General features: G+C 36.4%; 1 protein-coding gene across 1 annotated transcript in view; it reads left to right on the forward strand.

The window, feature by feature from the left end:
- LOC131963094 (prolactin receptor-like) overlaps positions 1–13,792 on the forward strand; it is a 47,971-nt gene that overhangs the window by 29,770 nt on the left and 4,409 nt on the right. The window contains exons 3-6 of the mRNA XM_059328233.1: positions 804–942; positions 7,254–7,423; positions 11,009–11,187; positions 12,811–12,964. Coding sequence (XP_059184216.1) covers positions 804–942; positions 7,254–7,423; positions 11,009–11,187; positions 12,811–12,964 — 642 coding nt within the window. The remainder of the gene's footprint in view (positions 1–803; positions 943–7,253; positions 7,424–11,008; positions 11,188–12,810; positions 12,965–13,792) is intronic.

Consider the following 13,792-nt stretch of genomic DNA (forward strand, 5'->3'; position numbering starts at 1 on the left):
AATTATCATTAGGTCATTTCGGTGAGGTTGTGCTGAAAAAAATATGCCAACATGGCATTTAAACTTTTTTAAAGTGGTGTATACAGGCAGGATGAAAAGGATTAAAAAATGGACTAAATAGCCCACGACTCCATAGAGTTAAAATGACTGAACGAATTCTGGGTTTTGACACAAACTTCTTGTTGTTTTTGGACATTTTCATGTTGAAAAAATAAATAAATATATATATATATATATATAGTATAGAGTATAGAGTTAATATATATGTATATAATGAGAAAATAATTTCCTGAAAGATGAAAAATGACATAAGTAGAAATGCAGTAGAAGAATGATTATAAATAAATGGATAAATGAATGAGATTATACATTTTTTTCATAATTTATAAATGAATAAATACATGTAGAAATAAAATTAAAAAATAAATAGATTTATAAATGAATGAATACATGTAGAAATTTAAAATGAAGTTTGGTAATAACTAAATAGATGATAATGTAGAATTAAATGAATAAATAATGAAATAAATTGTAAAAATATAGATTTTCCATGTATGTTTTGTATGTATTATATTTTTTTATTTATACATTTATTCATTTATTTATAGATTTTTTTATCTATTACTAATTATTACATTTTTCGTAGTTCCAAACCTTTAACCGTTAACCTTTTGAGCTGAGAAATATAACGTGAGAAGTCTCTCACCTGTTTGTAAGTCCCACCTGCTACTATCCAGCGCAGCTGTGGTATTGTCGTGGTGACGAGCTCACACTGACTCTGTTGTTGTTGTTTTTCCCCACAGAGGAGGTTGCCGTGACGACGAGGCCTCACATCTACAACTGCCGTTCGCCAAACATGGAGGACTTTAGCTGCTGGTGGCATCCGCTGCACAACCTGACGGATGGCGAGCAGGTCACCTATGTCCTCACCTACTCCAAAGAGTATGTGCACAACACACACACACCACACACACACACACACACACACACACACTTGTACTTGCACTGTACTGCAGTATCGCTTTGAGGTACTCCATGGTACTGTCTTACATTTAGGAGGGAGAAAAGTGCATTTTTTTTTATCATTTACATTTATTACCCAGCTGCAGTGTGTAATTAAATGTATTATAATAAAGTAAATATAAATAAATATTTTTTTATCGTTGATGTTTTAATTTCATTTTTCTTTTTCTTTATTTTATTAATTATTAATGTATATTTTCTTTATTTTATATTTATATTTACATTTTTATTTTTATTTTTTTCATTACCACAATTAATGCAAAATAAATGCTCTTCTGGATCATGCAAAAAGTTCTGGACAATGTAAAAGTTTCCAGATCCTCTAAATGTTTCTGGGTCATGTAAAAGTGTCTGGGTCCTGTAAAAAGTTCTGGGTCCTGTAAAAGTTTCTGGGTCTTGTAAAAGCTTCCAGATCCTGTAAAAGTTTCTGGGTCATGTAAAAGTGTCTGGATCATGTAAAAAGTTCTGGGTTCTGTAAAAGTTTCTGGGTCATGTAAAAGTTTCCGGATTCTGTAAAAGTGTCTGGATCATGTAAAAAGTTCTAGGTCTTGTAAAAGCTTCCAGATCCTGTAAAAGTTTGTGGGTCATGTAAAAGTGTCGGTCATGTAAAAGTTTCCTGATCCTGTAAAAGTGTCTGGGTAATGTAAAAAGTTCTGGGTCTTGTAAAAGCTTCCTGATCCTGTAAAAGTTTCTGGGTCATGTAAAAGTGTCTGGATCATGTAAAAAGTTCTGGGTCCTGTAAAAGTTTCTGGGTCATGTAAAAGTTTCCGGATTCTGTAAAAGTGTCTGGATCATGTAAAAAGTTCTAGGTCTTGTAAAAGCTTCCAGATCCTGTAAAAGTTTCTGGGTCATGTAAAAGTGTCAGTCATGTAAAAGTTTCCTGATCCTGTAAAAGTGTCTGGGTAATGTAAAAAGTTCTGGGTCTTGTAAAAGCTTCCTGATCCTGTAAAAGTTTCTGGGTCATGTAAAAGTTTACGGATCCTGTAAAAGTGTCTGGGTCATGTAAAAAGTTCTGGGTCTTGTAAAAGTTTCTGGGTCATGTAAAAGTTTCCGGATCCTTTAAAAGTGTCTGGGTCATGTAAAAAGTTCTGGGTCTTGTAAAAGCTTCTGGATCATGTAAGAGTTTCTGGGTCCTGTAAAAAGGTTCTGCGTCATGTGAAAGCCTCTGAGTTCTTTAAAGGTTTCTGGGTCAGTTTGATTTGTCGTGCTTCACCTCAGCGAGAAGCTTTTAACACGCCGATGTCTGAGAGCAGCTTTGAGTTCTGGGTCCTGTAAAAGTTTCTGGGTCTTGTAAAAGCTTCCAGATCCTGTAAAAGTTTCTGGGTCATGTAAAAGTGTCTGGATCATGTAAAAAGTTCTGGGTCCTGTAAAAGTTTCTGGGTCATGTAAAAGTTTCCGGATTCTGTAAAAGTGTCTGGATCATGTAAAAAGTTCTAGGTCTTGTAAAAGCTTCCAGATCCTGTAAAAGTTTCTGGGTCATGTAAAAGTGTCGGTCATGTAAAAGTTTCCTGATCCTGTAAAAGTGTCTGGGTAATGTAAAAAGTTCTGGGTCTTGTAAAAGCTTCCTGATCCTGTAAAAGTTTCTGGGTCATGTAAAAGTTTACGGATCCTGTAAAAGTGTCTGGGTCATGTAAAAAGTTCTGGGTCTTGTAAAAGTTTCTGGGTCATGTAAAAGCTTCCAGATCCTGTAAAAGTTTCTGGGTCATGTAAAAGTGTCGGTCATGTAAAAGTTTCCTGATCCTGTAAAAGTGTCTGGGTAATGTAAAAAGTTCTGGGTCTTGTAAAAGCTTCCTGATCCTGTAAAAGTTTCTGGGTCATGTAAAAGTTTACGGATCCTGTAAAAGTGTCTGGGTCATGTAAAAAGTTCTGGGTCTTGTAAAAGTTTCTGGGTCATGTAAAAGTTTCCGGATCCTTTAAAAGTGTCTGGGTCATGTAAAAAGTTCTGGGTCTTGTAAAAGCTTCTGGATCATGTAAGAGTTTCTGGGTCCTGTAAAAAGGTTCTGCGTCATGTAAAAGCCTCTGAGTTCTTTAAAGGTTTCTGGGTCAGTTTGATTTGTCGTGCTTCACCTCAGCGAGAAGCTTTTAACACGCCGATGTCTGAGAGCAGCTTTGAACTCCTGAACACGGCCTCACATGTCCTCAGCCTGATGCCAGTCACCCACATGGCACAGACAAAAAAAAGAAATGTGCTCTTAGTAATCAGGACAAATTGGATTGTGCCTCTGACCCAACGTGGCATTGTTCACAACTCCATTGATTGTCGTCTCGTGGAAATCTGGGATAATTGGCTGGAAATAGGTCATAAACAACTGGAAAAAAAGCAGGAATGACAAGAACAAAACAGTATCATATCAAAGTCACAGTTTCTCAAATCAAATCAAAATTCCTTTATTTATCCCAGAGGGGAAATTCACTTAGTCTGTTAGCTCTTCTCTAGATTATTGAAGAATTACATAGCCTGATGGCTGTAGGAGCGAAGGAGAGAGGAGTCGTCCACTGCTGTTTTTTTGGTCCATAAAGGTTTTGTGTAGCGGATGATCAGGGTATTTCAGGATGGACTCGAACATCTTGACAGTGCATCTCTCCACCACCTCAACATAAGTTGAAGAAGTCTCTTCTTCAACTTATATTGTACATTTGTTTGCGCTGTGCTTTGTCACCATCTCTAAAAGCTGCCTTCTTCTTATTGAGCATTGCCTTTAAACAGTGGCGGTTCTAGACCAAAATTACCAGGGGGGCCGAGGTGGGGCCAGTGTTTTTTCAGGGGGGCACATATAAGGAGAAAACAGGTCAATATCTAAGCGTTCAAAATGTTTAGTTTATTTAAAATCCAAAACTGAGTCCATCATTACAGAATACTCAATCCAGGGGTGGGTTTCATACCAGTTGGCCCGGAAACTGCACTTCCTGTCTCCCATTAATGTGGTAGGGAAGGTCTTTAGATGTGGCTGCACTGGAGTGTCATCCATGCCTTTCATTTTCCACCTCTGTCTGTCTCTCCTCTTCTGGCTCTCTCTCCTCTTCTCCTCCTCTGGTTCTCTCTCCACCTGCTCCTGAGCTCTTTAACTTCTCCCTTCATCTCCATGTCCCTCACTCTCTTTATGGTGCTTTTTCCCTACTGCTCCTTTTCATGATGATAGCCTACTAAAAAGAAAACGGAGAGGATTGTAGCCTTCTAGTTTCACAAGGCCAATGCAAGTTTTTAATTTAACAAGTAGGCTAAATGCTGTCGGTTATTTCACCTATTTCCCCAATATATTATATATTTATATATATTATATATTATATATATATAACCTGGATGTCCACAATTCAAATAGATTGGGGTGGAAACCCCCAAATGTTGGACTGTCCCATTTAAATTGCATTCAATGAATATATATATTTTCTCTTACTTATTGCTGTGCAACGGACTTTTAAGAAAGATAAAGTTGGTACTTGTCACATGTCATCATGTATACGGACTTCAATGGCTTTGCTCATTCACAAACTGCAAGTTGCAAGACCAAGATGTGATTAAGTGCAGTAAAGATGTGATTAAGCGCAGTGAAAAAAAACAGTAAAACACAGATATGTACAAACACACTGACATTAAATTGAATCGTTTTCCTTACCTTCGACTATTTGCAGTAGTCCATGCAGGGCGGCTGCAGCTGTTGGCTCACATCCAAAGTTTGCAATCTGTGTATCGCTTTAAGGAGTCCGTGGAGAACGATCCATCGATATGTCTTTAGTTCCGGTCTTTGAGCCAGCGAATGTCGCCGTAAGACATTAATTAACTTATTATCAGGAGCAATTTTACAGGGGCACTGGCCCCTGTTGGCCCCTGTGTAAAACCGCCAATGCCTTTAAATCACTAGTAATCCAAGGTTTGTTATTGTGGAAACAGTGTACAGTCCTTGTAGGTAGTTGCAGGCTGCCTCCACACACATGGTTTGTAACAAGTTTCCAGCTAACCAACTCCAACTAATCATACCTATACACCAGAAGACTTTGGAAAGATTTGGAAAGACTCCTGCAAGACTATCAGCTCACACCTGCTCACATCTAAAGACAAGTGTTTAGAGTTTTTAGTCAGAGCCGAGTCTCAGACTGAGATTCTACAAAGACTGCGAATCTTGCAGGGTCACTAGTCACAAGACTACAACTAGATTTCCGTTAGCATTTTTTACCTACCATGCAATTTTTGTGTGTGCAGTGGTTTGTGTTGAAAAAAAAAAACGACAAAAAGAAGAGAAGACGCCACTAAATGCCCCCTCACAAAGCTGAAAAAGGGTTTCTTTTTTTCTGACATGAAAAGTTGACTAAAGAATAAAGGAAAGGAAAATTTAGAAAATAATTCATGATATACATTTATGTCCTATTTAATTATAATTTGTTTAATTGAATAATTATACTTATCAGCTCTATCAACTTTCATTTAGTTAATCACATATTAATCATCAATTATTTATTACTTATTTATGTATACATTTATTTATACATTTTAACTGGGTCTCCTTACTCTTCTCTACTAAGAAACAGCGCCCCTAAAATCCCGCTTGTGGCCGTAAATATATTACATCTCTATATTTTTGTATTCAGGATTGAGCTTACTAATATTATTGTGATGTTCCTTTTTCCTGTCGAAGTGGTTTTACTGGCCGGTCTGGAACCTCTCATCTATTGGTTGTTGATTGTGTTCCGTCACTGCGACTTGCGATCATATCAAACGTGTTTGATATTATTTCAAACCCAAGACAGATATGAAACAGTGCAGATTACTACCTTACACTTAAGGAGGATGGGGATGATGGGAGTGCGCTATAACTCCAGTAAGACTCCTAGATTTACTAAAGAGTTTCAGTTTTTACTCTAGGACTGGGAAATTCATTTGGTGTAAGCCCAGCATAAGTTGTGATCTGATCTTCCAATTGGTGGTAAGGCAGTAGTTCTGTAAGCTTGTTTGACATTAGCATACAGCAGATCAAGGGTTTTATTTTCTCTGGTGGGACAATTAACAAACTGTGTGAATCCAGTGAGTTGGGAGAATAGGGAAACATGATTGACGTCTCCTGATATTATGAAAAGTGCTTCAGGATTTAGTCTGTATCTTAGCAACAAGGTCATGTAGAACTTTACATGGACCGTCAGCAGTTGCCTTGGGTGGAATGTACACATGTATTGTTATGATATAACTAAATGTTCTTGGTACATAATATGCCAAGTAAGTAAGTCAACGCCAATAATTCAATGTCTGGACAGCACATCTTCTCCTTGACAGTATCTTTGGTTCACAAATAAAGCCAAGCCCCCACCATTTTTTCTTGCCACTAGCTTTAGCATCTCTGTTCGATCACATGAGAGTGAAGCCAGTTCTATCCACACTGGAGTCTGAGATGTTTTGATTCAACCACGTTTCCATGAAACACAAGAGACTACACTCATTGTATTCTTTCTGAGTCTTCACCAGTATCTCCAGTTCATCAGTCTTGTTGGGCAGAGAGTTGACATTCCCCATGATGACTGACGGCAGAAAAGGCTTATATCTCCATTTCTGAGCCTTAACTTTTGCACCAGCATGGCAACCATGAAAACACCTCTTCAACTCAGCTGGAATAAGTGATGGTGTCCTCCAGACTTGCTCCATTTCAATGAAAAAAGCTCCTCTCTCGAATAAGGTCTTCTCTCCACAGAAGTAATCTATCAAAAATATGATTTGAAAAATTCAGTAAAATTGGGTAAACTTAGAGAGCGATCAGACTTTGCTACTCCTCGATGAAGCACATTCCAGGAAAATATAAAATAAAATAATACGCTTTTTTTTTTTTTAAATCAAGGTATAGGTATAGATATGTATAGATCATTGATCTGCTGTATGTCAATGGCAAAGAAGCTTACAGAACTATTGCCTTACCACCACTTGGCAGATCAGATCACAACTTAGTTCTTCTGGAGACTTGTTACAAACCCTGTGTGTGGAGGCAGTCTGCAACTAAATTCACAGTCAGGAAATGGAAACCAGAGGCTACTGTGGCTCTAAAGGACTGCTACATCAACCTCTGTAGAGACACAGTCATACCTACAAGGACTGTACGCTGTTTTTATTTTTTAAATGGTATAGCAAATCATAATTTTGTTTTTTTAAAGATTTTAGCAGTGTAAATAAAATGGGGTGAAGGGAAACTAAACTTATTAATTATTACTTTAAATTTACATTAAATTTAAACCTTTCCTCTTCTCTCTGGCAGTAAGGGGCCCAAACACGAGTGTCCAGACTACTTAAGCGCCGGCCCCAACAGCTGCCACTTCGACAAAAGCCACACGTCCATATGGAAGATCTACTGTCTGAACGTGACCGCCGTCACCACCCAGGGGAACTACACCTCCCAGGAGCACTGTCTGGATGTGGCAGAGATAGGTAAGGACTGACAGGACCAACCTGCTCAAAATGTCAACATTGTGATTTTTTTTTAAAGAAAAATCAGGTTTGGTGCAAGATTTTACTGGGGAACAGTGTAGATTTCTTCCGAGATGAGATGAGATAGGATAAGATAAAATAAAATAAAATTAGATGAGATAAAATAAAATGAGGTAAGATAAAATAAGATCAGATGAGATAAAATAAAATGAGATGAGATAAAATAAAATTAAATGAGATAAAATTAAATAAGATGAGATAAAATAAGATGAGAAAAGATTAAAAAAAAGATAATATAATATATGATTAGATGAGACGGGATGAGATTAGATAAAATGAGATGAGATATAATACGATGAGAAATGATATAATAATAAAATGAGGTAAAATAAGATCAAATAAGATGACGTTGCATAAAATAAGATAAAATAAGGTAAAATAAGATGAGACAAGATAAAATAAAATAAATTACGATGAGAAAAGGTAATGAGATTAGATATGAGATGTAGAATGAGCTGAGATAACTCAGCTCATTCTACATCTCTACATAAAGGACATGGCTAAGGACATGGAAAATGTAAAAACACCCTGAAATGGCTCATTGGGGTTAAGAGGGTTATGTATTCAGGAAATGTCCCATCATAATCCTTACTGCTGCTCCCACACACACACACACACACACACACACATACAGTGTCATGTCACACAGTAGGTTGTTGTTATTTCAGCCTATAATTTGTTTTTCTGTGCTTCCACTTTATTTTTTTCCGCTGCTGCATCATGTGGATCTGGGGTTCACTGACCTCTGAAGAATCTGATATTTTTAGCAACGTTTGTGCGTCTTTTTCATCGTTAAATTGAACATTTTCCTTCACAGAGCGATGTTTTCTAAGAGCCCATTGAAGAGATGAATGCATGCATTGTCAAACAGCTGGAATCTTCTGCCAGAACTTAATCTCATCCAGTGATGACTGAGTGTGTGTTATTATCCAGACTTCCTGCGCTCCGTTGCGTGTCAAATATAAATATAAAGTTTATATGTATATATATGTATACATATATATATATTTATATGCACGTGTTTGCAGCAGCCTTGTGTGTGTGTCCATGTAAATAGGTCAGGGACGTTCAGCCCACGCCTGCAGAGAGCAGACCATCACATGGGCCGCTCAGTGACTGGAAGGTCATTTCTCACATGTTCACAGGGAAAACAACCGCTTCACAGCTTCAGACTCTGAAAAACGTCTCAGATTTTAGTTATTTCTTCATGCTCAAGACATCTGAGCAGATCTCTGCTAAGCCGGGAAAGCATTACTGCATTTCTACTAGGGTTGTCAAAAGTATCGATACTCAAAAAGTATCGATTACTAAAATGTTGTATCCGGATACGGTACTCATTTTCAAAAGTATCGATACCCCCCTCGTGCACAGCATACAACCTCAAAATATTGTTATAATTGTTATTGTTTACTGTCTTTATTTATTTATTGCACTACCTCAAACCTGAAGCTTGTTATCAGAGTTGCAGTTTCTTTTTGCACAACTGTTTCTTATTATAAATATTTAACCTGTGGTTCTGTTCATTTTAACATGTTGCATTTTTTTTGTTAATACAAATATTTCTGTCAAATTTTGGGGTCTTTGTTTTTATCCTGGTGGTATCGAAAATGGTATCGAGTATCGAATATTTTCCTGAGTATCAGTATCGAGTTGAAAATTTTAGTATCGTGACAACCCTAATTTCTACCATTAAAACCGGGGGGCGCTGTGCGTTATTCTACCATTAAAGCCGGGAAAGCGGATACGTCGTTTTGTAGTATTTGTAGTATTTGTAGTTTTTTCCACCTATTTTCAGCCTCTTGGCCAATGAAATGCAGAGATACATGTGGGAGTGTCCCAATGCATCACGTTGATTTTTTAAAAACTTTATTGAAGGTTTGGACAAATAAACTCTGAAGCGGCTGAAAAATCTTCTTTTGAATTTCAAGAAAAACTTCAGGTTTTAGGGGGTTATTTTAAAATTGCTAGTTTTCCGTGCTCAGCCACTTCCCTACAGGAGGAACGCACTACTGGAAATAAATAAATGTAGAAATACATTTTAATTTATTAATTAATTAATTTTTTATTATTTTATGTTGTATTCATTTCTACATCTATTTTTTATTTTTTATATTTATTTATACATTTACCTTTATTTTTTATATTTATTTATACATTTACTTTTACATTTATTTATGTATTTCTACATTTATTCATTAATTTAAATTAAAAAAATGAATGTGGAAATGTAAAAATATATACCTAAATAAATTATGGAATAAATGTAAAAACATTCATTTTTTGTTTCTACATTCATTCATTTATTCATCAATTTATGTCTACTTATGACATTTTTCATCCTTCCTATAAGAGATGCCATTAAAGTATTGCGTTGCTGGTTTTTCCTTTGCTAAAGTTTAGGTTTACAGTTTTTGACATCTGGGAATTTCTGAAGTTTGGGGCACATATTTAAGACATGAGAACAGCTTAGACAACAGAACACCCAAACAAAAGAAACTCTGGAGGATCAGCTGAACATGATAGCATCTATCACATCTGTAACTATTGCTTAAATTTAAATATACATATACATATCTATAAAACATAAGCATGCATTAAATAAGTAATAAATGAACCCAGAGAGGTTAAAACAGCAAATACCATTGTGCCTCTAAGGAGGAGAGAAGCTGCCAAAATAAAAATTAAATAAAATAAATAAATGACTGAATAAATAAATAAATGAATATGCTAATAATTTATTGATAAAATCGTTCATTTAAGGTGAATTTTTATATTGAATTATTGTATTAATTTACCGTTAAATGTACTAAAATAATAAACAATAAATATCAATTCTAATTCAAAATTACTTTATTTATCCCCGAGGGGAAATTCAGTTATTCTGTTAGCTCTGCTAGAATGAGACAGGCTGATGGCTGTAGGAGAGAAGGATCTTTTGAATCTCTCCGTCCTGCAACGCAAAAATAAAAATATCAATCAGTGTTCCCAAACCACAAGATGACGTCCTCAAATCTCTTGTTTTGTCCACAAACCAAAGAGATATTCAGTTTATTGTCATAAAGGAACGAAGAAACCAGAAATATTCACATTGAAGAAGCTGAAATCAGAGAATTTGGACTTACTGTCTTTAAAAAACTGCTCAAACCAATTATTGGATTATCAAAATAGTTGACGATTAATTTAATAATTGATTATTGTTCGATTAATCGAATAATTGTTGCAGCTCTAGTTCGATTATTTTCCCCTGTGACCTGCCTGTTACCTACTTGACATCATCACATATATGAAAGCAGCATTTTGTGTACAACTATTTTATTGACATACAAATGTCTAACATTATAAATGGTTGGAAACATGCACACATCTTTAAGACAGCTTTCTTACTCCTTAGCTTTCGTCCTTCATACTTCTTCAGCAGAGATGGTTTTTGTGAGGATTTTCAAACAGAAATAATAAAATCGATCCTGTGTGACTTTTTATTTTTTGCTCTCTGACGTCCTTTTAACATTCCACCTCCCGCCACAGTTCAGACAGAAGCTCCGGTGAATCTGACCTACGTGCTGACGGACGCCGGTGGCGATGAGATGGGTCACAACGCTCTGCTGTCCTGGACCTACCCGGTGCCCTCTCACGTGCAGTACGGCTGGATCACGCTGGTCTACGAGCTGCAGTACAGATGGGTCACTGAGCCTGACAACTGGAAGGTACTCACACTAATAACAAGACAAATATATGTCTACATTATTACAAGGGCTGGGACTCAATTAAAAAAAAAAATCTAATTAATTAGAGGCTTTGTAATTAATTAATCGAAATTAATCGCATTTTAATCGCATATAAATATTTGACCTGAGAACAGTGAGAAGTCATTTTTTTCACATGGATTTTTAGTATACCATTGAATAATGACTGAATACATAAGCTTAAGCAACAAAAATATTGTTTATTTTTGTTCAAGTCCACCAGACCAAGGTTATAATAGTTTTGGATTTTTCATTAGTTTTAGTTTTAATTTCGTTGTGAATTTTTTGTTTTCGAATTCATTTAGTTTTAATTAGTTTTTAGAGTGAGTTTGCTAGTTTTAGTTTAGTTTTTATTTTTTGAAAATGCTTAGTTTTAGTTCAGTTTTTATTAGTTTTAGTTTATTTGGAATGGGCTTTGTCGTGTGAGATTCAAAGAGGTCGTAATAATTTTTTCCTTTTTTTCCTTCGGTTTATCCAACATCCCAAGTTTAGAGTGTTGAGCCGGTGACGTTTGCTCAAGCACACTTCGGATTACCATAATAACTGAACGGATTACCCTATTGGAAAATTTCCAATGTTTTCTGAAAGCTGAGAAGTTGTTCTTTACAGCCAACATGGTGTCATTACGGTAATTTCACTCATGCTTCTCCCTGAAGCCACAAAGCAGGAATACACACACTCAGCGGTGAAGAAATAGAAACACTGGATTATGATTGAAAAAAAAGTTGATAAAGACGAAAACTAAGGACATTTTCACAATAATTTTAGTTAGTTTTAGAACCTCACAATACAGTTTCAGTTAGTTATCGTTTTTTTAAAAGTCTAGTTTTTATTTTTATTTCAGTTAACAAAAATGTTTTTTCAATTCTAGTTTTCGTTATTTCGTTAGTTTTCGTGAACTATAATAACCTTGCAACAGACCAGTGCAATTTTTGCCATTAAGTGTAGCAATAGCATATTGTCAAATATAGCACATTTCATAAATTAAGGTAGCCTATAGGTAGGTAGACCTTCTGTAAACTATAATACTTTGGTTTTTTAAGTAAAACACAATGCAAGCTAGCTACCACACTAGCCGCTAGCTGCTATATGATTTGCATTGAGGTGATACTTGAGGCTGGATGTGCTGCGGTGATATGTGAATTCTTTGTTGCATAGCAACACAACCATGCTCTAACGCTTCCATCCATTGGTTTTTTGTAACAAAATGTCCCATCATCCACGGGGCCAACCAAAGCGTCTCATCAGCTTTTTCCTTCATGTCCACTGTGGTTTGTTGTTGTCTGAACTCATGAACGCCAGTTGGTGCTCCAGTATGAATCGGTCCACCTGAAACTCATCCAGTGAGAAATGTTCCGCGGTGCAAAAATAAGTGCGATTAAAATGCGTCAATTTTTTTAACGCGTTAATTTTTGTGTAATTAATTAATCTTAATTAACGCGTTAAAGTCCCGGCCCTAGTTTTTTTGTAAGTTAAGACATGAAAAATATTTGATTTTGTTGTAAATAATTATATTAAAAATTATAAAATGTATTACAGCTGACAGTGTAATGAATGTAAGTGCATTATGGGATGTGTATGCAGGTGAAATACCCACTGTGGGAGACTCACGTTGAGCTCCTCAGTCTGCCCATCGGCGAGTTTGTGGTCCGAGTGCGCTGCCGCTCGCACAACTACGGCCTGTGGAGCGACTGGAGCGCCCCGCTACTGATGAGCGTCCCCGGCAGGCCCCCCGCAGGTACACCGCCCGCCACACACACACTGTCAGCATGTCATATATATACATATTTTTTTAAGATATCTTTTGGCCATTTTTCAAGGCTTTATTTGATAGTGTGAGAGAGAGTGAAAGGGGGAGACAGAGGGGAAGACATGCGGGAAAGGGCTCCGAGTCGGACTCGAACCCGGGCCGCCTGCTTGCGAGGTCAAAGCCTCTATGGTACGCGCTCTACCAGGTATGCTACCAGGGCGCCCCTAGCATGTCATATTTAACCCTCTGGAGTCTCCAAAAGCTCCAAACCATGACTTCTTCATGACATCCAGACTAGAAAACAAAGCAGCGTGGAGCCCTACTGTAAATTTGCCTCTAAAGTTCTGGCTGTAAACTCCATGAGTCCAGTTTCAGTTTGATGATGATATACCAAGTAAAACTGGAGACAGGCTCAAATATATTTAGTATAAAATGATAGAACTGGATGTAACCCTCTTATATGTTATATTTGCAACCTTTATTCACATTTGCAATATTTCAAATTCTTTATTGAGCTAGTCGTGTTTTGAAAGTTAAAAAAAAAGATTCAAAATCACATTTTATGTTGGACTAAAGGACTAAAAAAAAGACACAAAATGACCAAAAAAAGACCCAAAATGACTAAAAAAGACACACAATGACCAAAAAAGACCCAAAATGAGAAGACAAAATGACAAAAAAAAAACACACACAGATAAGACACATAATGACTAAAAGACAATAATTGACCAAAAAAAGACAAAAATAACTGAAAAAGACACAACAAAAGACACAAGATGACCAAAAAAGACACAAAATGACTAAAAAATACACAAA

The sequence above is a fragment of the Centropristis striata genome, chromosome 24 (genome assembly GCF_030273125.1).
Source record: "Centropristis striata isolate RG_2023a ecotype Rhode Island chromosome 24, C.striata_1.0, whole genome shotgun sequence".
NCBI lineage: Eukaryota > Metazoa > Chordata > Actinopteri > Perciformes > Serranidae > Centropristis > Centropristis striata.